Below are 25,198 nucleotides of genomic sequence, written 5' to 3'. Positions count from 1 at the left end.
TGATTGCAGGCCCCGAGTCAGGGGCATGCACTTGGGGTTGGCTCTGTTTCAAGAGAGCCGAAATAAGTTTAGAAGAGGAGTGGGGTAAGGAAACCCTGCATTTCCTGTACATCTGGGGGAGCCAGGCAGGTTATGCACACAGGTTACTCTAGCTGGTTTCTCTCTGCAGTGTTAAGCCAAAATCACAGAGAAGGGATGGAGGGGCAGGGTTGGGTGGATTTAGGGTGACCAGAGAGGGAGTGTGAAAAATCGGGATGGGGGTGGAGGGAAATAGGAGTGTGTGTGTGTGTATATAAAGTCCCAAATATCGGGACTGTCCCTATCAAATCGTGATATCTGGTCACCCTAGGTTGATCAGTGGTGTGGGACAGTCTCTGTGGACTAGAAGCAGAGAGGTAGGTGCTGGGGAGCAGGGATTAATGGCACCTGGATGCTCAGGTGTGGGTAGGAGCTTAGAAATGAGGGTTAGGGTACCAGGACTCGGGATGGAAGGGGGCTAAGCGTTCGTGTGTAGGAGCAGAGATCTAAGGGGGCTGGAAGCTCAGGCGAGGAGGCTGAAAAGCGTCTGTGACCATTTCCCCCTGTTCCGTTTCCTCTGCTGCAGTTTTTTGAGAGCTACGCACGTAGTCGTTATTAAAGAGGCCCCTGTAGGGTCGGTTCACCTCTGCCCACCCCTGGGCTCTCCCTTCCTCCGGGGAGTGAGTTCTCACTGCAGCGAGGCTGTTGCAATGCGGAGAAGAAACAACGGGGAGGTGGGGAGAGCGTGCCCGGAGCTGCGTTAGTGCAGCAACATCGGGGTTATAAACAAACTCTCCTCTGCCCCCGCCAACCTTCTCCCGCTAAAGCGACGTTTGCCAGGCGCGCGGTGCTCCTGGGAGAGGGGGGCTGACGCTGGGAGCTGCCTGCACCAAAATGTCTCTTCTTTCCTGTTTTCGTTTTGCCCCAGGCCCTCGTATTTGCGAGAAGCGGTTTGTGTGTGGGCAGGGGCACGAAGGAGGAGCCTGCAAAGGAGGAGTCGCCGCGGAGAGGCAGGGGGTAAATTCACGATCTCGCTGGTTAGGAAAGATTTGTTTGGTTGAGTGTAAAGGGATCAGGACCTTGTCGGCGACTCCCGAGAGGTATGTTGCTTTTCTTCAGAGGCGAGCCGCCTTCGAGGTGCGTGCGGACGTCCGGGGGGGGTTACAAACCGCTGAATTGCGGTGGTGAAGGGCTGGGGAGGAATTTCATTTTTGCCAAGTTTCAGTTTGGGCAGACATGGTCTCTTACACAACCCTATTGCCTGTTTTGCAGCTTTCCCAGCACTGGAGGGTTTACAGATCAAAATGATTTGGGTTTATTTTTCTCTCCATCTTAATAGTTCCTGCTTTAATCTCTAAGGGGGTGGGGACTTGTACTCCCTGTAGTTATTGATTTGATTGCCGAAAACTTGGGCATGATGCCAAGCTATTGACCCTGCTCTAAACTGACAGTAAAATCTTCCAGCAAAAATTCAGATCTTTCTTCCCAAACCATGGAAATCTGAAGTGTCTCTGCTAATCTTTATCCCATTTCTTCTTGTGGGAGTGGGGTTTTCACTAGTCCCAATAGGCCTGCCCCAGGCCCTGTCAGGGAAAAGTTAAGAAAGGAAAGGGGTGGGAGGAAATTGGTACTTACATGGAGCTTCCTATTTTACAATTAACTTATTAATGCTGACAGCACCTGGGTGAGGTAGGTGCATTTATTTCCTTGCATGTAAAGTGGGATGACGGCGGTAGAGAGGATAAGGTCTACATCCCCCCAGATAGTTAGGTGCTTACATCCAGAGCCTCAATTAAATCACTGGGAGTTAAGTGATTTGCCGAAAGCTAGGCAGAGAGACAGCAATGCACAGTCTGGTCCATCCTCTAATTACTAGACCAGACCATCTCTCTTTAGATGTTGTCTCATTCATAGACTGATCCCAATGGAAAGTCATGGAGCTTTCATCCACTTCTTTGTTCTGGGATGTTGTTCTTAAATCCAGTCCCATCTATACATAATTGCAGCTGTGAAGTATATGTTCCTTGCAGTAGGATGTGCTTTGAGACTGTCATGTGGCTCAGCATGGGCTTGGTGTTTGGCAGCAATGTGCATGGCTGAAATAGTCAAACCTGCCTAAAGGAGTTGAGTGGTGAAATCAGTGGGATTTGGGAACATAATTCCCCTTGGCTCCTTTGAAAACCCCCAGAAGATGTTATTTTCTCTCCCAACTGAGAACATTGTCTCTTTCATCCTTCAAAGCTAGTTGCCAATAATCTGCTCCAGGCCTTTGGTGTGTTTTGGTCAGTCAGATAAGAAATGTAAAAGGAAAGAATTCTTGAGCAGTGCTGTCGTCTGGGCTGCGTGGTGGTGGTGAGACAGGCTTAGCAATGGTGCAGCATCCCTCTTTCAGTGTGAATTGGTGAATTATGGTGAGGTCTCAGCCAAACCCGCCAAACCCTGGCAGGAGCAGGACTGAAGAGGCCTTTGCCTTGCAGGCACTGAAAATGGCCAGTCATCTCTTTTATGGTGCTGATATCCTGATTCAATCACTGGTTATTCAACTAGTATGCTTTGCTATCGAGTAGGACATTTTATATTCCTCCCTGCTCTGGGTTTGTTTGTGTTTGCTCCAAGTCTCCTGACACTGAAGACCCACCACCAGCCATTGTTACCAGGGTCTGGATGGTGACTCCATCATTTCTGTATTTGCTATTGAGCAGTTCAAGAGGCTCTCTCTTCTCAAGGCCCAAGTGTGAATCCTGCATTCTTCTCTATGTTGGTGTTTCTAATAAGCCATCAGGGTACCAATGAAAAGAGCTGACATTTGAACCCAACTGTATTAAATATTAAAATGATTGAGACCCTCTGAACTGGATTGTTCTTGCAATAAAGATGAAGGATGAGAGGACAGATTGTCTTCTAGTTAGGGGTCAGGAGATCTGGGTTCAGTCCCCAGATCAGCCACAGATTCCCTGAATTACCTGGGGCAAATCACTTTACAGGTAAAGAAAAATTAAATGGGGATAATTCTGCCCTTTATCTGTCTTGCTTATTTAGCTTGTAAGCTCTCTTAGGAAGGGACTGCCTCTTGCTGTGTGTCTGGACAATGCCTGGCACCATGGGGCTTCGATCTTGGCTGATGTTACAGGAACAAATAACAACCATAAAAGATAGAATATGTAAATTGTAAATGGTTTTAGGCTGTTGTGTGAATTCTCAGGGAGTATCTGGGGTTGTTCTGCTCAACTTGTTTGACTCAGCTGGAGGCTCTTAAGGTTAATTTGTTTAACAAAGATCTCTTGCACAGCGGAAGTGGATTGTTCAATCATTAATCCCTGTACCTTCTTAGCTCTTGTGGACTTCTGACTTGGGTTAAAAATTCACCTTTTCAATACTAAATCTGAGGGCTGGAAAGTTACTTCTCATCCCCAAAAGGAAAGGAGTAATTTTGGGAGTTCCCAGATGAAATGTGTGACAATAAATCAGCAGATAGGAAATATTCAGTAGTTGTACCAATTAAAAAAGATTAAATTTTACTGATGATCTAGGGGCTTGGCTACACTGGAGAGTTGCAGTGCTAGTGAGGGGGTTACAGCGCTGCAACTCAGGATGTGGCCACACTTGCAAAGCACAGTCAGCGCTGCAACTCCCTGGTTGCAGCGCTGGCTGTACACCCGGTCATGCCTCGGGTGTAGCGATTCCAGCGCTGGTGATGCAGCGCTGGTCAGCAAGTGTGGACACCACCAGCACTTTTATTGGCCTCCGGGGTAAAAGGAGGTATCCCAGAATTCCTGTCCACAACAAACCGGAAGAAAGGGGGAGCTCAGAGTTCAGCCAAACTGCTTATTTGAAAAACAAACACAGCTCCTGTTTGCTGAGTGAGCGGAGGCAGGCAGGGGAATTACTTTGGAATGTTCACAGCTGTTTGCTTGAAGAGAGAAACAGCACGCTCACACGGCAGAGGGGGAGGGGGAAGTCCGTGTTGAGCAGATGCTTATCTGGTCTGACAGCTATTTAGGAGTGCATAATTTGCATTTAGTGAATAAGAGAGGGGTGGGGGAAGGGGTCAGAACTTTTAAAATGATTGAAGGTAAGTGCTCTGTATCTTCCAGTCCTTAGAACTTGCAAGGCAGGGAGCTGAGAACAGTGTCAGCTCCAAAAATCCAGTCTCTCTGTCTCCCCCACGCTCCCTGTCACATTCCACCCCACCCCCCTCTTTTGAAAAGCACGTTGGAGCCACTTGAATGCTGGGATAGCTGCCCACAATGCACCACTCCAAACAGCGCTGCAAATGTGGCCACACTGCAGCGCTGGTAGCTGTCAGTGTGGCCATACTGCAGCGCTGGCCCTACACAGCTGTACGAACACAGCTGTAACTACCAGCACTGCAGAACTGTAAGTGTAGCCATGTAGGTTAACAACATCAGATCCATGTACATGAGTGAATGCCTCTTTCCATTTAATGTATATGTTGTCTAAATTTCTATCTAATCTATTTACTGCAAGGAGGAGGGAATATCTCTTGCTATGTGTTTATATGAGCCCTAGCACAATGAGACCCTAGTCTTGGTTGGGGCATTGGGGCAGTATTGCAATAAAAATGCAACAGTAGGAAACAACAATCAACCCCCACCATAAAATTAATATAAGCCAAGCAATCTTTTTCTGACTGCCAGCTGAATGTAAATGCTTTCCAAGGCACCAGAGGGGAGATTGGTGCTCTGATTTTTTGTCACTTGCAATCAAACATACTTTAGGTGTGAATAAATCTCACCTGGGCCTGTAGAAGTTAAGTGAGCCTAAATATGTTCTTGGCTGAACTGAGGTCCATTGATTGGTTCCTCCTGATAAACACTTGCAAAGATTGATCCTGAGTTATGCCAGCCTCCCCAGGGCCAAGGTGTGTCTGTCTATTTCAGAGAGCACAAATGTTTTGTGGTGACTCATGAGTTTATCCTTCTTCCTTCAGGCACAGTATTACTTGAAAGACCTGTCCTAATGTTAATGCATATACTTCAGAAGGCTGGCGGGGGGGGGGAGGTGACATGGTTTGTGTGGAATCAGGACACCTGGGATCAATTCCCACCGCTGCCTCTGTTGCAGTTTGTTTGTTTGTATTGTGGTAGCACCTAAGAGCCCCAGTCATGGATCAGGACTCCGCTGTGCTAGGTGCTGTGCAAACACAGAACAAAAAGATGGTCCCTGCCCCTTGCAATCTAAGTATAAGATAAGAAACAACAGCTGGATACAGACATGGAGGAAACAATGAGACGCTGTTGGTCAGCAGGATAGGCAGCAGTCTGAGCACATAATTTGACAACACTAAGCAGGTGATCTGACTTGATGTGTGACCTTGGGCAAGACCCTTTCCCTCTCTGTGCCTGTTTTCCCTGCCAGCGTCAGTTTGTCTTTTTTTTTTTTTTTTTTTTTTTTCTATTTCAACTGTACAATCTGCAGCAGGGGCAGGTTTTTACTCTGCGTGTCTAGCACAGTAGGGCCCAGATGTCAACTGGAACCTCTAGGTGCTACCATAATACAAATAATAAAGTGTAATCAGAAAGGCCCCACTTTGCAGCTGTTTAACTGCATTAAGAGGAATAGCGTAGTTTAAAACTGGCCGACAGCGGTTGGGTCCGTAATGTGACTTTTATACCCTACGTTAAGGAAGAATGTTTGAATACTGTAACAGAGCTAGTCTAGATCCTGGCTCTGTTGAATGTGGTCCAGGCCTAACAAGAACATAGAACGGAGTTAGTACTTCTGCCTGGGCAGTTCCTCAATGCACAGCATGACATCAGGAACAGAAGTACTTGCAGAATGCTGCTTGCTTATTGTTTAGATTGCACTAGTGCCTAGAGCAGGGGTGACCAGCCTGGGATTCTGGAGCTGCATGCGGCTCTTCAGAGGTTAATATGCAGCTCCTTACCTAGGCACTGATTCTGGGGCTGGAGTTATAGATGCTAACTTTCCAGTGTGCTGGGGGGGGGGGTACTCACTGCCCAAGCCCTGCCCTCACTCCACCCCTTTCCCCAAGGCCCCTTCCCCTAAGTCTGCCATACTCTCATTCCTCCCCCCCCCACCCATAACCTCCTGCATACATGAAACAGCTGATTGTGGTGGGAGAGGGGAGTAGGTGCTAATTGTTGGGGGCTGGGAAGCGGATTGGGGGCTGTTGATGTATGACTGTGGCTCTTTGGCAATGTACATTGGTAAATTCTGGCTCCTTCTCAGGCTCAGGTTTGCCACCCCTTCAACTAATGTGAGGGCCCATCGAGCTGGGTGTGGGATTGCCAACTCTCCAGGATTGCCCTGGAGTCTCCAGAAATTAAAGATCAATCTTTAATTAAAGTTTATGTCTTGTGATGAAACCTCCAGGAATATGTTCAACCAAAATTGGCAACCCTAGCTGAGTGCTCTACATATACATACTGAGAGACAGTCCCTGCCCTGAAGAGCTTACAGTCTAAACCAGGGATCGGCAACTTTTGGCCCGCGTCCCACCAGGGAAAGCTGCTGGCAGGCTGGGACAGTTTGTTTACCTGCTGCGTCTGCAGGTTTGGCCGATTGTGCCTCCCACTGGCTGCAGTTCGCTGTCCTTGGCCAGTGGGGGCTGTGGGAAAGGCGGACAGCACATCCCTCGGCCCGCGTTGCTTCCGGCAGCTCCCATTGGCCTGGGACGGCAAACTGCAGCCAGTGGGAACTGCAATCGGCCAAACATGCAGATGCTAGAGGTAAACAAACCGGCCTGCCACAGGCTTTCCCTGGCAGGGCGTGGGCCAAAAGTTGTCGATCCCTGGTCTAAACAGACGACAGCTGGGAGAAAGGAAGTAGTAGTATCTCCAGGGTGTACACTGCTAAAAATAGTCTCTTTAAACAATAGTCTCTAGTCTTTTCCATTGCATTTGGCAAAGGTATTGATCCCTGTTGTGCCTTTGTCCACTAAACCAGGTTTGAAAACACCTTTGTCAGCAGCTTACTGCACCCATGTTACCTCTCTGGGAAATATGGTTACCAATGCAGGGTTGCAAACAGTATTTAGGCCAAGTACAGTCAAACCTTGCAATAAGGCGCCGTGCCATAATGCGAAATTGCATATAATACGATCACAGGTTGGCTTCCCTTTAAGGTATAATACAGTAGGGTACTGTACCAATGGTCTCCAACACCATGGCAAGGGAGAGAAGCTACAGCCCCGCACCTGCTGGGGACAGAATTCTGAGGCTGCTGGCGCCAGTGCTCTCTGTCCCCAGCAGGCGCAGGGCCCCAGCTTCTCTTCAGCTTCTCCGGTGCTCTCTGTCCCCGGCAGGGGTGGGGCTGCGGCTTCTCTCCTGCTTCAAGACAGGGCCCCGGAGTTCTCTGTCCCCGGCAGGCGAGGAGCCACGTCTCCTCTTGAAGCTGGAGAGAAGCCGTGGTCCCGCACCTGCTGGGGACAGAGAGCACCGGCGCCTCAGCCCCGGAGTTCTCTGTCCCCAGCAGGCGGGGAGCCGCAGCTTCTCTCCCCTGCTGGGCATTAGGCAGGGGCGGCTCCAGTCCCCAGCACGCCAAGCGCGTGATTGGGGTGGCAAGCCGCAGGGGTCGCTCTGCTGGCGCTGCAAGGGTGGCAGGCAGGCTGCCTCCTGCAGCTTGCCTGCAGAGGGTCCGCTGGTCCCGGGGCTTCAGCGGACCTCCCGCAGGCGTGCCTGCGGAGGGTCCGCCAAGGCCGCGGGACCAGAGGACCATCCACAGGCAAACTGCTGAAGGCAGCCTGCCTGCCGTGCTTGGGGTGGCAAAATCCCTAGAGCCGCCCCTGGCACTAGGCACCAGGGGCAGTAGGCGGTGCACCTCAATGCACTGCTTTGGAGACCACTGAAAAACTGACTAGTTTCAAACCACACTATACCACGACCCCGCATTTAACGTGATGGAATTTTTGGACCCCAAAGGTCGTGTTATAGTGAGGTTTCACTGTACCTCAGTGTGCAGAAGCTGACTGTGCTATAGTTTTCTAACATGGTTTAAAACTGGTAGCGAAGATCAGGCTGAAGACATGTTGGGCCAGATCCTCAGCTGCTACTGTATATTGTCATAAAGACAACAAGGAGTCCGGTGGCACCTGAAAGACTATATACTGTATATTGTCAAACTCCATTGGCTTCAATGGAGTTACACAGACTGACGCCAGTTGAAGATCTGGTTAATTGTATGATAGAAATACTCCGCAGCCTGGAAATGCTGGGTTTTGAAGAGACCTCCAGGAGTTCAGAGCCATGCTCTTGGTCTGAGTCCACAGGAGGTTGCCAGCTGTGGGGTTGTGGTTCCTGTTTGTTCCCTCCTTTTTCCTTGAATCTTCTTGATTCATATTCTTTTCACAGCCAGTAACCAGAAAAGGAGCTAATTGTGGGTGTGGGGATTGCTGTTTTTCTGTGGGGCTTGCTAATGCTGCCGGTATGGTATTTTATCATGTAATTATTTCTGCACCTGCAGGACTTGGTGGTGCTGGGCAGCATAACAGTCAATGATTTTATCCCCTGTGGGGTTTTCCTGCATGCTAGTTCTATGAACAACTCTATCACACTAATTGGAATCATATGGATGGGTTATTCTGTGTGTGAACAAATTCTGAAGTACCTGAAGAATGTTCAGCCGCTCCAGAGTGCTATGTTCCTCTTCTGTCTTTAAAGATCTTCCCAGGGTAAAGCTTTTTGTCTGCTAGAACCTTTTTATCTCTTCATGGGAAACTTTGGAAATTGCACTGCATTTGTTACCAGGCTGAAGTAAAACAAACAAACACGTGATAATAAATCAACTCATGAAATTCTGCCAATGCAATGGGCAGGCTCCATTGGTTTGTATAATCCAAAGGTTGTTATCTAATTTTACGTTGTGTGCTCAATCCTGTTGGCCAGCCATTCAGTTGTTGGGGCTGTTCAGAACGTAACTCCACAGTCTTGAGGCTCTCAAACTCCCATTGAAAGCCTCTGCTCCCTTTGGCCCCTTTGACTGTGTCCCTTTGAAAATACCAGCCTTACTTCTGGGGGAGTCCATTTAAAAATCACACTCCTGTCAACTGTTTGAAATGGGCCACTGTGATTACCACTACAAAAGTGATTTTTTTTCCTCCTGCTGATGATAACCCACTTTAATTGGATTGTCTTATTAGAATTGGTGAGGCAACCCCCATCTTTTCACGTACTCTGTATATATATGTTCCTATTATATTTTCCACTCCATGCTTCTGATGAAGTGGGTTTTAGCACACAAAAGCATATGCCCAAATACATTTGTTAGTCTCTAAGGTGCCACAGGGACTCCTTGTTGTTTTTGCTGATACAGACTAACATGGCTACCACTCTGAAATTTGATTCCTGTCTTGAGTCCATCACCCCACAATTTCGTGAGATGCATGGAGGCATGCCAGATTACGCAGCATCCACCGCACAATACACAGCATCAGCTTCGTACAAGGTAGTTTTCCTGAAAGTGGCATCAAGGACACTGGGATGCCTATCCACAGTGCAACATTATTTTGCTGATACAACTTGATGCTGCATGGACACTGGCACAAATGGCCAAATGTGAACAAGCTCTGCCTAAATACTTTTGTTAGGCCATGTCTACACTAGCACTTATGTCGGCAAAATTTGTGTGTCTCAGGAGTGTAAAAAACACCCCCCTGAGCTAAATAAATTTTGTCAGCATAGCGCTGTGCACATGCGCGTTTGTCGGTGGGAAACAGGCTCCTGCTAATCATTGAGCTGGTTTTATTATGTCGACGGGAGAGCTCTCTCCCATTGGCATAACGCAGCTACACGACTGATCTTACAGCAGCACAGCTGTACCAAGCTTGTAAAGTGTTCATATGGCCTTAGCGGCACTATGCAAACCAACCGTTTCTTGGTACAGATCGCTAGCATAGATAAGGCCTTACTGTCGTTATAGATAGTGTAAGAGAACTGTCTGTTTCAGCTGGGTCCTTCGCACAGCAGGAGAGAGAACACATATAAAATTAAGTGTTGTTGGAAGATATCTATGCAGGTGAGAACTACATGCAGCTGAGAGCAGGTATGTCTGGGGAGGTGAGGACTTAGTACAGCTATGTATGCTCAGCAGGTTACACACTATTGTTTGCTATTCGGTCGTTTGGCTAAAGCTGTGTAAGGGGTTGTGAGGTTCAGTTCTCCACTTACGCTGTTTGTTCTTGTCTTCTCTGTTCCAGTGGGGCTTGCTTAGACCAATAGTTGCCAAAGATGGCAGAAGAAATCATCACTCCAGTGTATTGCACAGGCGTCTCTGCTCAGGTCCAGAAGCAGAGGGCTAAGGATCTGGGCCTGGGGCAGCATGAGAATGCAGTGAAGTACTTGGGCCAGGACTTTGAGAAGCTTCGGAATGCATGCTTACAGAGTGGAGCCCTCTTTCGAGATGACACCTTCCCTCCTGCAGCCGCCTCCTTGGGCTTCAAAGAATTGGGTCCAAACTCCTCCAAAACCTATGGAATCAAGTGGAAGAGACCCAGGGTGAGGCAAGAATTAATTCTTCCCACGTACCACTTATGGGATGTATTTGTTTGTGTCCTATGTAGAGAATCGCTCCTGAATCTTTTTCTTTGGGCAATCAATGAAACAAGGAAAGTTGGGGTTTTTTTTTTTGTTTGTTTGCCTCCCTAAATTCTGTCATGGTGAAATTTTCAAATCCATGTTGTCTGGTGGTTAGAGCCAAAGAACTGGCAACTATTCCTGTTCCAGCCATTGATTTACCTGATTTAACTGGCAATCCACTCTGATTCCAACGATTAATAAGTGCAACTGCTTAATTAGAACCCAGGGTTTGCCATGTTGAGTCAGATCAATGCTACTAGCTTAGTAACCTGGCTCCTGCTGTTTCAAATCAGAGCAATCAGCCATCTACTTTGGTACCCAGCTTCTTGCTGGACTAGATTGGACCATTCGTAAGACAAGTCTGGAATCCCACTTGTAGCAGAGGCCGATATCTGGTGCTTCAGAGGAATATGCTTAGTGAATTGTGCAGTTTTTACTGCAGCATGCTTATCTAGTCATTAAATCATCCAGCTCTCTTTAAAATCCATAAACAGCCAATCTATCTATTTATATGGCCTTACCACTGTAGTATCTGAGTGCATGTAGTGGCGAACTCTCTGACCTCCTGCAATGGGATTTTCCACTGACTGCATGCTTTGCGAAGATGTTTGTCTTTGTATTCCTTCTACATGTGGAGCACCTGTTATTAAATGTGAGTGACTCCCCTGTGGTTGTATTACGAGACACAGCATGTAGGAGGAGTTTTTGTTGTTTGCATTGTAGTACTGTCCAGAGGCCCCAGTGGGGAATCAGGGCCCCAGAGCACTAGGTACTGTACAACATGTAACAAAAGGACTGCTCCAAAGAATTTACAATAAAAATATTTGTATTGCGCAGCACTTAAAGAGTCCTAGTCATGGACCAGGACAGGACCTCACTGTTGGGTGTTTGTACAGAGCCTAGCACAATAATTGTCTTTATCTTTCTTTCAAAAACTGTCCCTAACCAGGATGATTAAGAGTCTTTGGATACTTACCATGCACATAATCCTAAATGTTCACTGGGCTGCCATTGTGAAAAAGTGGCCACACTCTTAAGGTTTAACAAATGTAGATCAAAGGCGATGGCTTTGCCTAGCTGGGCTGCATAGCATTGTAAGAACAGATATCCCAGTTACTAAAACTTTAAAAACCAAACTATGTTTTATTGCAGGAAATGTGTTCCAACCCGCAGTTCATTGTTGATGGAGCCACCCGCACAGACATCTGCCAGGGAGCCCTCGGTAGGGATGCTGCTGGCTTCCCCTTGGAGGGGGGGGGTCTCACTTATTATTAGTGCTGGTGTTGAGAGACTGGGAAAAAGGGAATCTGGATTCTTGCTGATGGAGAAATGTTGCTCCTAAGTGCGTGCTTGTTTATGCTTAGTGGTTTCACGTGAATGCTGGAATAGGTGCACCTCTGAAAGACTCTTAAACATGACTAGCCTCTCCTGCTTCCTTCTTTTATAAAGCCTTTAGAGATTATATGCTTTAATCTGTATGTCCAACTCCTCCTCCCCCCGAATTCCATGTTTGAGGAAGGATGGCCCAGTGCTTAGGGTGTTAGCCTGTGATTCAAGAAACCAGTCTCCAATTTCATATTCTGTGATGAACCTCCTGTGTGACCGTAGCCATATCGCTTAGTTTCTGAGTGCCTCAGTTTTCACATCAGTAAAATGGGGATAATGGCATTTCCCTCCATCACGGGGCTATTGGTAGGATAAATAAGCTAATGATGCATTGGATACCACAAAAATGGAAACCTGAATGTAACATAAGAATAAGATAGAGGGACAATTATAACATTCAAACATCACTGTTCTAGCAGAGAATCCTTGTCCTGCATATTCTTATGTTGGGTGTTAGGTCCATACGAATTAATGAAATAATTAAATTGTATTGTGCAAGTACCTAGGAACCCCAGTCACAGACAAGGATCTGCTTGTGATATGCCCTGTACCATCCTAGAACAAAACAGTGGTCCTTTTTCCTCAAAAGCTTACAATTTCATCTCCTTTATGCCCCAATCCTACAATGAGATCCTTCTGGGCAGACTCCTGTATGGAGCGCCTGAGAACTTCATTGGGGCTCTCGGAAGGATCCATCCACATGGAGCTTGATGCAGGACCTGGGTCTTGGGCAGGGACTAGGCATATGAGTGCACAGAGGGCCTTGAATATTCCATGATTTTCCCCTTCTCCCTCATTATAGGCTGCCATGAGGCCTGTTGTGCAAATCTCAGTAATTCCAAGCTTCCTTTGCAGCACATTCCTGCAGTTATTAGCTGTTCCCAGCCCTGCGAGACTGCATGCTCCCAGTTCTTCTCTCCCTGCAAGCTCTGGTTTCTAATGGGCTAGTCCAAATCATCAGATCACCAAGTGTAACTTTAAATAGTACAATAGATTGGATTTAATGTGACACACAGCATCTTTCTCCCGTCTGTGAAATATCATAGTTCCCTAAGCACAGAGAAATGTGGGAGGAATAAGAAGGGGAAACTGTACTACTTCTTTTTTTTTTTTTTTCTTGCAACACCACAATGAATGGCCACTGCCCCAGTACCATTTTTACAAAGAAATTAAATCTATTTGGGACTGACACTGACTTCTCACCCTCTGAATTTCCCCTGGATAAAAGAGAGTTAGTGATATGGTCAAGCTAAATTGCTTTCCAAGTGGTTTTAAGCCTTCTCTGCAATTCGTCCAGCAAGAATGTGTCTGACTCAATAACGATCTCCCTTTTTGCAACTCAAGGCCAGGTCACTGTTGGCACATTACACATAATAGAGAAGGAAAAAATGCCACAGAGATATGATTCTTTCTCTCCCCCACCCCCCCAGCCTTGAGATTTTAAAACAGGAAGAAAGGAAAGACTGGTCCTGCTGTTTGCTGAGCTGAGATAGTGATATTCTGTGTCTGGTTTCCTTTACTGTACTTTCTGTTTAGTTTTATCGTTGGGTGCGGTATGTGCGCATGTGCTCTCTCTTCTCTGTAATGTTCTCTAAGTTTCCCAGCTTTAAATTACAAAAAATGGATCAGAGAGAATGTTGCTGAGCTAGAGAAACCTAGGACTTGAAATGTACAAATTATGTTATAATTATTTATTATAATTGGAGATATACCTATCTCACAGAGCTGGAAGGGACCCTGAAAGGTCATTGAGTCCAGCCCCCTGCCTTCACTAGCAGGACCAAGTACTGATTTTTGCCCCAGATCCCTAAGTGGCCCCCTCAAGGGCTGAACTCACAACCCTGGGTTTAGCAGGCCAATGCTCAAACCACTGAGCTATCTCTTCCCCCCTGATCTGTGCCTTTGGATGGATTATTCTAACTACTGCAGGTTGGAGGCTAAATTTGGATTAATTTAAACCAGAGGGCATAGTGTGCTGAGCCAGATGGACTCATCTACACGCCCAAGCTATACTGCTCAAACTATATCAGTATAGTTCAAGCTGTACAACCCCCTCTGCTTTCTGTCCTGCCCCCAGTGTGGCGAGAGGTTGTACAGCTTTATACAGTTATACTGGTGTAAAGATGTTTAGATCAATATAGTTTATTTCTCTTCCATTCAGGAGTAATTATGCCAGTATAATTGCATTCACACTAGGGATAGTACTGCTATAACTATGTCTGTTTAAAATATATATGTACAAAACCTGTATGTAAATCAAGAGTGAAATTTTTCAAAAGTGCCTAAGTGACTTAGACCTTAAGAGACCAAGTCTCTCTGTCAGTGGGATTTAGGGTTCTAAGTGCCTAAATCCCATTTGAAGATGAATTTAGACATCTTTGGAAATTTTACTCCAGGCCTTTTGGGTTATGGGCTACTCCTGTAAGCGGCAACCTCTTCTGCTGAGTCCAGTCTATAGCCTGTTTGAATCACGCCTACTGCATGACTCTATTTCTATTAAAGGCAAGATTAGGGCCATCAAAGCAGAGGATGGGAGGGTGGAGGAGTCATCTATATAATAATAATACTGTGCACTTATATGGTGCCTTCCAGCTGAGGATCTTGGTGTGCTTTATGAGCACTAATGCTTAACTTTAGCTCTGAACTTTGGCCAGAAGAGGGGTGCCTTAAGATTAATGTGAAATGTTCCTAACCCAGGCACAAAGCTTGTTTAGTAGAGCTCCCACTCCAGGAGAATACTGCACTCTTTCCCGGTATTGGACGCTGCCTCTGCATTGCTCCCAGACCTATTAGTCACATTTTAAATCAATATACAATGCAAAGATGCAATCAGTTAAACACAAAAAAGGCATTTTCCTCCCATGATGCGCATTTTTTTAAGTGTGTCTCAATGGGAGGAGAGTCTCTGAATTTGGAAGGTGTAACAGCAGCTGCATTGGAGTGATGCAAACTTTGGAGTCATAGCAACTGGATATTTAGTACACTGCAATGAGCTGTGTTCACCAGTAAGTTTGGCAGCAGCAGTCCTTCTGCCTGTGTTTTTTCTAGCCTGGGATGAGTGCTGCCCTGGATGAGGGAAGCCCCCTGACAGCTGCAGTCTAGTTCCTCCCAGTCAGCATGGGGGCATGTATGTCTGTCCTATGCCCCTCCCTACAGCAGATTGGCAGTTGGAGCAGGAATGGAGTCTAGCTCTGTGCAAATTCCATTAAACTTTAAATATCCCAGGAACACACTGGGGGAGGGGAGGCAGGGAAAGAGGTGTGTGGGGAATTAAACAATGCAGTTCTGATGTCCACTGGCATGGATGTGGGAAGAAAATGGCATTAACAGCACCTGGCTGGTTGCCAGCTGCCACGGCTGGTTGCCAGCTGCCACAGCTGTTTCTGAAAGTGGGTCCTAATATAGCATTCTTTGGACTTAAAACGCCTCATCTGCTTGTCCACTCCTTCCCATCTGCTGCTAGCCTTCATCCATCTGCTCCTTTGCGACTGCACTGAAGCTGTCTTCAAACTGTCCCTCTGAGACTGTGCAGAAGCAGAGGAGGCAGCAAGTGTGGGCCAGCAGAGACCACTGAAAGCTTTGTAAGGAGCTGGCAGACAAGGTTGCAGCCCCACATCTGGCTCTTTCTAGTCTGGTACTAAGTAATTTTCTGGTCCCCAGTAAAGGTGAACAGCAAAGCCACAAGTTAAGCCCAAATTGCTATGGTGGCCTTGGACTCGTCAAACTGTGGGAACGCAGAAATTGCCAAACTGGATTAGACTAGGAGTCCAGCTAGCCCATTCTCTGACAGCAGCCAGCACCAGCTGCTTCAGAGGAAGGTGCAAGAAATCCCATAATGATCAGAGATCCTCCTCCTCAGGAAACTGTCTTCCTAACCCTGTTTGAGATTGGCTGATGCCCTGATGCAGGAGGATTGATAATATCCCATCTTCATTTTTTTTAAATTACTACTGTAACTTTGGAGAGTCTCATTATCCATATAAATATCCAATCCTTTTTTAAATTCTGCTAAGCTCGTAGCCTCATGGATATCATGGCAAGGAGTTCCACATGGTGTTCCATGGTGTTACGTAGGGATTTTTTTTGTGGCACAAAAATAAGTTGTAAGTTATCTTTAATATATATTTATTGTGAACTCTTCCCAAGCTTCACTTTGACCATGCTTCCTGGCACTGACATGCTGTGGTCTTGTTCTTTAGCTAAGGCAGTGCTCTAATGGTTAGAGCAAGGAGCAGCGAGAGAGGACTCCTGGGTTCTGTTCCTGGCTTGGCTATTGATTTGCAGCTCAACCCTGGAGCAAGTTGTTTCACTGCTTCATGACGCTTTTTTTCCATGAGGACTGACTGCACAGACGTACAGGGCTTTATTGATGTTTTCAAAAGGACTTTGAGATGAAGGGTGCTATGGACGTGCCAAGAGTCACTATTTTTGTACCCTTTCCCTACAGTCTCCTTGGCTGTGCAGAGTGGCCTTGAGCTCTGTGGCCTGCTGATGGTACTAGTCATCTGATACTTTGTCTTCCACAGCAGGTCCTGAATAAGTGTAACCAATTGTAGTGGCATAGCTTAAAGTAAAACCTACGCTGGCTGAGATCCTCACCCCCATTCTGGCCCCTTTATGCTGCATAAAAGGGGCTCTAAAAGCTCCATATCTGGCCAGGGGAGGAACCTGCAAGCCCTGGAAAGGGGGATTAAAACTGTGGGCACTGGGCAGGGTGTGTGTGTGTTAGGTGTGGGGCTGCAGTACGTAGTGCTCCATAGATTCTGAGCTGAACTGCAGCCCATAGGGCACCCCCAGGAGGCTGCCATATGTTAGACTCTTGAGGCTGTCTCAGTTATGCCAAGGGCTGCTCCAGCTTCTGGAGCAGCCTAGGATCACAAGCGTTGTTTAAAGCTCCCCTTTCTCTGGGTGGTGAGTTCTGGCCTAGCACAGGATCTCACCTCCCCCAACACTCAAGCAAAAACACTGTGCAAAGTGCACAGAGAACTGGATAAACTTGCTTGGGGACTGCAACTTATGAGGTACCTGGTCAAACTGTGAGGGGGCAGAAGCTCCAGTGGAAGTAAATTTCTCCTCTCATCTACATAGAACTATGAGTTTTAGGCAACTTGTACATTTGAGGACCAAAATGGTTGTTTCTCTTATGCCCTTCACCTTGGATATTTGTATCTCTGCTGAGTAACAGCCACAGTGCAAAAATCCAAGGGGGCTTCCATCACTTTTGATCTTAAAACCAAGTGGATATCAGACTTTTGCTGAGTCAGACTAAAGTCCAGAGTATCCCATTCATCATCAGCATTGCCATATTTTTGGTGCCACATAAGTGAGAAGAGCAAATCAGCTGCAAAACTTAGAATGATCAGCCTTGGAAAACAAGGGTGAAGATGTGTGAGAACTTGCAGCAGGAGGCTTAGGAGAATGTCTGCGCAGGAGCCCCGGGCTGCTCTGACTCATGTGGGGAATTGTGCAGCTAACCAAAACTAGCTGTACAATTGGTGTGCGGTTGATGCAAATATCTTTCTTCCCAGTGGATGCCTGAGTTGCCAAATGGCTCCGGTAACTTACAAACCTGAAATCTTGCACTCCATTATGTTTGCTGCTTAACACCTTTTTATTTTTCTCTTGAGAATAAAATGTAACTGCCATGTACCCTGCAGTTGTTTGATCCAATGCAGCTAGGTTCTGCTGAATAAACGGTCGTGTTATTTCCCATCCTTGGTGCAAATTGAACTTTTTTGATTAACTTTTCCTTCTGCCTTCATTCAGGTGACTGCTGGCTCCTAGCTGCAATTGCTTCTCTCACCTTGAATGAAACCATCCTCCATCGAGTGGTCCCTCATGGGCAGAGCTTCCAGAATGGATATGCTGGCATCTTCCACTTCCAGGTGAGATGCTGGGACATAAGAAAGTCTCGCCTCATCTGGTGTTGGACCCTGCTGCCCCCTCAGTTTACCTCCTTCCCCAGTAAAACTGCCACAACTGGTGCTTTTGAATTACTCTCCCCTCTTGGGGTCTGGTTTATTTAATACAGAATAACCGTTTAACTCAAAGCTAGAATCTCCCAGCCTTCTTCTCCAAACGCAGCAGTTAAATTCATCCTTCCTGAGCTCCCAGTTCCTTCTTAAGGGCTTTGCTACCTGCCATGGCAGCAGGCAACTCCCAGCAGGTTCCTTCCCTGTCCCACTTTGACCTCATACCCCCTGAAGGTCTCTCTCCCTCTTTATCTTTGCATCAAGGCCCAGGTCTCTCTCCAGGCTTATTCTGTGCTTCTTCAGAAAGGTCTCCCTCTCTTTGAAGCAGGAAAATCTCTTAGAGGAAGCCTCAGCCCTTCGACTACCATTGCATGATGCCTGGCCAACCACTGGGCCAAACCCATCACACATACGGCAGATAACTAGGTTCCGATAGAGCTGAGGCCAGCTCCCCTTAAAGGGCCAGCCCACCCTATAACACTTGACTATTGGTATCTTTCCCAAAGATACCCAAGTGAAAAGTGTGTGTATGTGTGAAAATAATGTGTGGACCAAAAAAAGGTTCCTATCAGGCTGTGTGATACCCATTTTGTATCATGTTAATTGGCACCTTTTAACAGTTATAGCCATAAAAACCATTGGATCATGTGTAGTACCAGCTTTCCCCGGGGTTTTGCGGGCAGGGGTGGAACACTAAACCTGAGTGGAAAGGTGTTGGCCTTATTTTGTTAAGAGATATTGGAAAGAGAGAAATCAGTAGCAACTTGTTACCTGCTAGAAACAGGGAGGTCTCTGGCAGCCTGAAAAGCTCAGTTACAGATGAGAAATGCATGTCTTGAAGCTGGTAGGAAGCAAGAAAGCATGTCACCATCAGTAAGCAAAGACCTTAGAACAACTTATATAGGGCCATTTTTTCTGTATTAGTTTTAAACTGATATAGCCAAAGCAGACTACTTCTGGTGTGGATATGGTTAGACAGGTATAAAGCTGCTTATACTGGTTGAGTTATTCTCTCTTTCTCGCCTGTTAGATTGTTGGCTCTTTCAGAAGAGACTTTTTTTGCTTTTTGTTCAGCACTGAGCACATTTTCAGTGCTAAACACCACCTGAAATTGTACCTTGTTGGTGCAATGCCAGTGGCTGTTGGGACAATGATCCTAGTGGTTACCTTCGTGCTGCAGTTCCAGCTCTCCACCCTCAGCAGGAATTCAAAGTTAACACTAATGTCATTATTTATTTATTTTTGCTTTACCTGCACTGTTGTTTGTTTTTGGGCGTAGTGCTGTGCATGTGTATTTAGCAGGAAGAAAATTGCTGTGATCTCTATCTAAACCAAGAGAGATTTGTTTGGATAGTAAACCAGTCAGTTTAATCACCATTGAGCAGTGGCCGTGGGGTAAAGCCCAAGGCCTAGTGAATTTCACTGCTGTAGCAAAGCTGATTCATTATTCATCACGGTTACTCCCATTCTGTGCAGGGAGTGCCAGGCTGGGAAAGGAGGGAAGATGCTGTGGAGTTGGAGGAAAGCCTAATGCTAGGGGCGAGGGGGACCAAATAAAGAGAAATTACAAACATTAGCAGCATTTAGGTTTGGCCCATGTAGGCAGAAGCACAGTCTGAACACAGGTCCACAAGTGGCAGTGGGAATCACCGGATAGGACACTGGATTGGGACTTTGAAACTTGGATTCTGTTCTTGGCTCTGCCTCTGACTTGCCATGTGACCTTGGGCAAGTCACTTCCTCTATGTCTTTGTCTCTGTACAACATCTAGCACAATGGGTCCCTGATCTCAGATGAAGCCAGGAGCTGCTATTGTAATAATAAAGGACTGGGAGCCAGGAATGCTTGGTGCTATTACCAGTTCTGACAAGAATTTCAGTGCGAGATTTAAAGAGCTCAATCAATTTAGCTGATCAAAAAAAAAGATGAAATGACTTGATCACGGTGTATAAGTATCTTCATGGGGGAAAAAGACTGGGTGCTAAAAGGCGCTTTAATCTATCAGAGGAAGGCATAACAAGAACCAATGTCTTGTTAGAAGAAGATCCTAAAGCCAGCCTGACTCCAGTTAGAAATAAGGCAATGCGTTTTCAACAGTAAGGATGATTAACCATTGGAACGAACACACCAGGGAAATAGCAGATTCTCCATCTTTTGCGGTCTTCAGCTCAATCTGGGAAGAGATGCTTTAGTCAGACGTAAGTCACTGGGCTGAATACAGGGATGAAGGGGGGAAATACTATGGCCTGTCTTTTATAGGAGGTCAGACTAGGTGATCTAATCGTCCCTTCTGGCCTTTAAATTAATGAATTTTAACTCCCTAAGGCTTAATTAACTAATTATGTAAAGTACTTTGCAGCTATAAAATACTGAATGTGTTGCTCTAGTTCTTTACCAGATCATCTAACCAGGCTACTTTATAAAATGGCCTATAGTTAATTTAGGTAGAAATTTGGCATGACAATTCTGTGTTGTCGCCTTGGCAAATATCAGCTGTATCGTGAAGTGACAGTTACGTATTCTGTGGCATTTCTACTTGGAAAACTGGAATTTAAAACTCTATCGTCTATTTTAATATGAACTTTTAATTGGAGGGTTAGCACCTTCTCTGCATCTTCATATTACCTAAGTGTTGAATGATGTCTTTGGAAGCTGGAATTTAAGATACCATGTTAGGCACCTTAGAAATCCCTAAACTTGAATGACTAATTTCAGGATCATGATATTTCTGGGCACTTGAATAAAATAAAAAGCATAAAATCTTGATCTGAGGTCTTACCGCATAGGAGAGGAACTGCAACTGCGCTGATGCCTTCGTAGGTGCCTCCTAGTCTACTGATGCTCCTACCAATGAGGAATGAAACCAGGCTGATTATCAAGAATTTGTGCTTGCTTTCTGGGCAGCCTTGAACTGAACGATCATGTTTTTGTCCTGATAGTGAGACTGATCTGGACAGAGGCCAGTTTCTGTGAGCTGAGTTGCTGCAATGACTAAGCAGTGTAGAAACCCTGAAGAGTGAAGTAGTTATTCTGAATTTCATTAAAACAAATTGAAAATTCAGTTTTTGACAATTGAAACACTTGAAGGGAGTAGATGCTTCCCGCAGAGGGAGACCAAGGTGAGAGCAATGCTTACTTGTATAGTGTACGTTCCCTCCCTAGCTCCGCCAATGCACCTCAGTACTGATCTGCACCAGTCTGTTCTATCCCAGCCAGCCAGCACCTCTGCCAATGTCCCTGTATTCTGAAATGCAGCTATCTACTCTTGCACTACCATTTCTGGCTCTCTTCTAAGCACAGACTAGGGTTTGTTTTCTCAACTGGACAATATGTTGACTAGGGGCTAAGTTAAAACCACCAAATGCGTTTAAACTTCCCCAATCTCCCCTGGTGAAAGACTAGTGCGTTAACACACAGGGTCACCCATTCCCTTTCCCTACCCCAAGCTTATTCTGTATTAGCCCACAGCTACAGAACCTGCCTTGTTAGCACAAATGCTAGAGACTCATGCTTTTAGCTGTGGTGATCCCCAGTTCAATCACCAGTTGTTAGTCAAGATGAGGTCTTCACAACAGGACTGTAAGAGGAAGGATGATCAGGTAGTTAGGGCATTAACACAGAATCTAGGAGACCTGGGTTCGAGACCTTTCTGCCCTAGATTTTGTGTGACCTAGGGCAAGCCACTTAGCTTCTCTGTGCCTCAATTCTCCCTTTATAAAATGAGGAGAGTAGTTCTTGCCTACCTCAAGGGCTGAGGATAAATATATTGAGTGTGATGTGTGCAGACACTACAGCAATGGGGGCCATCTAACCACCAAAAAAAATTAAAATAAAAATCGGCCTGACTCTCCATCTTGTTGCTTACTCGTGTGCAAAATGATACTAAATACGCTGTAAAATGCTGCTAAATAACCATAGGACTTTTTGGCACAAGTGTTAATGATTGCACAATGTTCAAGGCATGTCGGTCTGATTCTGTACTGTTTTTAAAATTGTACCTTCCTTGTGCACTCTGACCGAACCACACCCAGCTGTGTTACTAATCACATGTCTAAATGTAACTGTACAGCTACAGAACCTTATTTCCCAGTCCAACGAGCTGTGCATTTAACACTTCATGCAGAAGATGACAGTGCAGTGTTTTGATTTCAACCTGTACTCGCCGGCTGTGAGCAGATGTCATACTCCATCACATCAGATAATGGAAGATCTCATTATTAAACCAGGCTCCATTCAAAGTTTTCTACAGTTCTAGCAGCAGAAACAAGCAGGATTTTTTTTTTTTTTTTTTTTTGGAAGCATATATAAAATATTGTTAAATCCCTCTACTCCACTAAGGAGCGGCATTCCCATTGACTTTCACTTAAAAGAGTGACTCTGAAAAGGACTTGGGATAACAAGATAACATGAGCTCCCAGTGTGATACTGTAGCTAAGATGATGAACATAATCCTTCAATGTATAAGATGGGGACTACAAAGTGGGAGTAGGGAGATGGTATTGTGACAATTCAATGCAACTGCACCTGTATTTTCCCCCTCTGTGATCCAGCAACGGCACCCACTTCAGGCTTATAGCTCCCTATCCGTGGGTTCTCTTGAGTGAAGACATGTCTCTCTCTCCCTCCTCGCCTCCCTTCTGACCAGGATATTTCCATGCTGCATAGTCCCTTGACCATCCTGTGATATCCTCAGCAAAAGACAGGCTGCCTAAGCAGGCTTCTTTTTCCTTTTCTTCAGAGATGTTTAACAGTGTAGTTACCACAGATAAGTTACCACACTGCTCCTCCTAAGCAAGCACATTTTTTCCTTAAAGTAAAAGCAATACAGAGAAAACACATTAAAAACAATAAAAGAACCTATGTACCTGCTAATAAGCTTACCAGAGATCGTCCCAACTGTAGCACCAACTCTAGGTGGAGCAGTCCTTCGGCCTCCACCCCAGCTTTTTTTCTGTGATTTCAAGTTCATCACACCCTTTGCTCTGAACAAGAACTCCCAAGAGACTCACTCATTTATCCAGTTTGGGTCTTTGAAAAGACTAATCAGTAATCAGCCAAACAATGGGTCTCTGCTCAAAATGCAGCTTAAAAAGGTCAGATTTGAGATGGGTCATTTGCATTCCCTTCACCCCCATATATTTCCTAGGAAATCCACTGCACACACATTGTCCCCAAAAGTCCTTTGAGGTTCTTAGTATCTCCCAGAAATTGCATTAGTCCTGCCTTCCTCCTAAAGAAGTGCTATGCAATTCCACTGTAGTGCACAAACATTTGCATTTTCAGTACAATGGACTCCAACGGTATTAAAACTATTCCATAAGGTGTAGCTAAGTTCAGTAAGGTTGTATTTAATTCCATAAGGTTTGTCCAGGATACTGCATATGTGTCACAGGTATTACTTCTGGATGTAGCATTAATAAGACCATTACTAGATACCGTGTTCAGTTCTTGTGTCCATACTTCAAAAAGGATGTTGGAAAAATTGGAAAGGGTTCAGAAAAAAGCTACAAGAATTATTCAAAGTCTGGAAAACATACCTTATACTGAGACTAAAGAAGTTACAAATATTTTGTTTATCTAAGACAGGGGTCTCAAAGTGCCAGCCCGCAGGCCATTTGTGGCCCGAGAACCTCCCCAATGTGGCCTGCAGGGCTGCAGCAATTTTGGGGCCAGATCTCTCCCTTGGCCCCTCCTGCTGCCCTGGATGCTCCCCCCACCCCCACACGTTCCTCGGGAGATTTAAAACGGCCGGGGTCCCACTCACCACCGGCAGTGCCATGGAGCTGAGCGGCTTTCTGTGCACTCGCTTCATGTGGCTGCTGGCCCCTCCCTGCAGCCCTAGGGCAGGATGGGGTGGGGCTGTGCCTCCGCACACTATCAGAACCCTGAGTGCTCCTGTGGTCAATGGGAAGCTGCAGGGGTGGTGCCTGAGAGCAGCAGCACATGGAGGCTCCCCAGCCTGCCCCACCTTGGAGCCCCAGATAAGCGCTGCACCCCATAACCCCCTCCCAGAGCCTGCATCATGTCCCTACACACCCCCAGCTCCCAAACTCCCTCCAGGAGCCTGCACCCCAAGCCTGCACCCCCTCCCCACAACTCCCCCAGCCCCCAAACTCCCTCCCAGAGCCTGCACCCCCTCCACGCACTCCCTTCCTGCCCCCAAACTCCCTCCCAGAGCCTGCACCCACTCCCGCCCCCAAACTCCTACCCAGAGCCTGCAACCCCATCCCCTCCTCCTGCACCCCAATCCTCTTCCCCACCCAAACTCCCTCCCAGAGCCTGCACCCTTTCCCACAGAACCCCTCCCACCCCCAAATTCCCTCCTAGAGCCTGCACCCCCTTCCCACAGACTCCCCCACCTGCCCTCAAACTCCCTCCCAGAGCCTGCACCCCCTTCCCGCACCCCCCAGCCCCCAAACTCCCTCCCAGAGCCTGCACCCCGCCTCCCTCCCAGAGCCTGCAACCCCATCCCCTCCTGCACCCCAATCCTCTTCCCCACCCAAACTCCCTCCCAGAGCCTTAGGCAGATGGGGGGTGGAGTTTGGGGGGCTGGGTTCTGGGTGGCATGAGTGACATTATTGGCCTGCTGGGAGGATTTGAGGACTGGCATTGGTCCAAAAGTAAATTGAGTTTGAGATCCCAAATCTAAGCGAGAGTTTAGAGGTGACTGTACTATGGTCTACATATAAGTATGTTTCTACATGGAGGAGATTTCTAATAGTAGACAGTTCTTTTATCTAGGAGAAAAAAGCATAATGAGATCCAATGTTTGGGAGTTGATTCTACATCCAAACAGAAATGCCATCAAGTGTAATGTCTCACAAGCTCAGCCAATTAATGAAAATTTCATTTCTGGTTCACATTCACAGGGTACTTGGGCAATAATTCATCAAGATACTTAAAGTTAGCCATGTTCTTAAGTATGTGAGGAGTCCTGCTGAAGTCAGATAAATTAGACACATGCTTAAAGTTAGGCACTTGCAAAAGTACTTTGCTGAACTGAGGCTTCAGACAGCTCCATGACCTCTTTGCCCATTAACTGTAAGGACTGAATGGAATCTTAGTGCTCCATCCCTTGACTTGCAAAGTTTGGAGGGTTTAATTACCACACAGTTGTTTGGGCAACAGCAGTAACAAATAGCCTGGGCCCTTTGCCAGACCTCTGCAAAGAACATGACCTTCTCATTTTCATAGCCTTTGCATCCTGCAGCACCAGTGTGAGTAGCATGTGGTACAGCAAAATTAGCCATGCAAACATTTGTATCA

The 25,198-nt window shown here is 46.4% G+C and overlaps 1 protein-coding gene across 6 annotated transcripts in view; it reads left to right on the top strand.

The window, feature by feature from the left end:
* The first annotated feature begins 734 nt into the window (after positions 1–734).
* The window catches only part of CAPN1 (calpain 1), a 45,535-nt gene continuing 21,071 nt past the window's right edge, over positions 735–25,198 (top strand). The window contains exons 1-5 of one of the 6 annotated variants that reach the window (XM_050960711.1): positions 735–1,118; positions 8,464–8,671; positions 10,196–10,493; positions 11,727–11,796; positions 17,727–17,845. In XM_050960711.1, coding sequence (XP_050816668.1) covers positions 10,227–10,493; positions 11,727–11,796; positions 17,727–17,845 — 456 coding nt within the window. In that variant the 5' untranslated portion in view covers positions 735–1,118; positions 8,464–8,671; positions 10,196–10,226. Of the gene's footprint in view, positions 1,156–8,463; positions 8,672–9,935; positions 10,042–10,195; positions 10,494–11,726; positions 11,797–17,726; positions 17,846–25,198 lie in introns of those variants that run through there. The other 5 variants (XM_050960714.1, XM_050960713.1, XM_050960710.1 and 2 more) reach the window with 5 other exon arrangements.

Source organism: Gopherus flavomarginatus, chromosome 6 (assembly GCF_025201925.1).
Source record: "Gopherus flavomarginatus isolate rGopFla2 chromosome 6, rGopFla2.mat.asm, whole genome shotgun sequence".
NCBI lineage: Eukaryota > Metazoa > Chordata > Testudines > Testudinidae > Gopherus > Gopherus flavomarginatus.
This window is presented reverse-complemented; position numbering and strand designations above follow the sequence as displayed.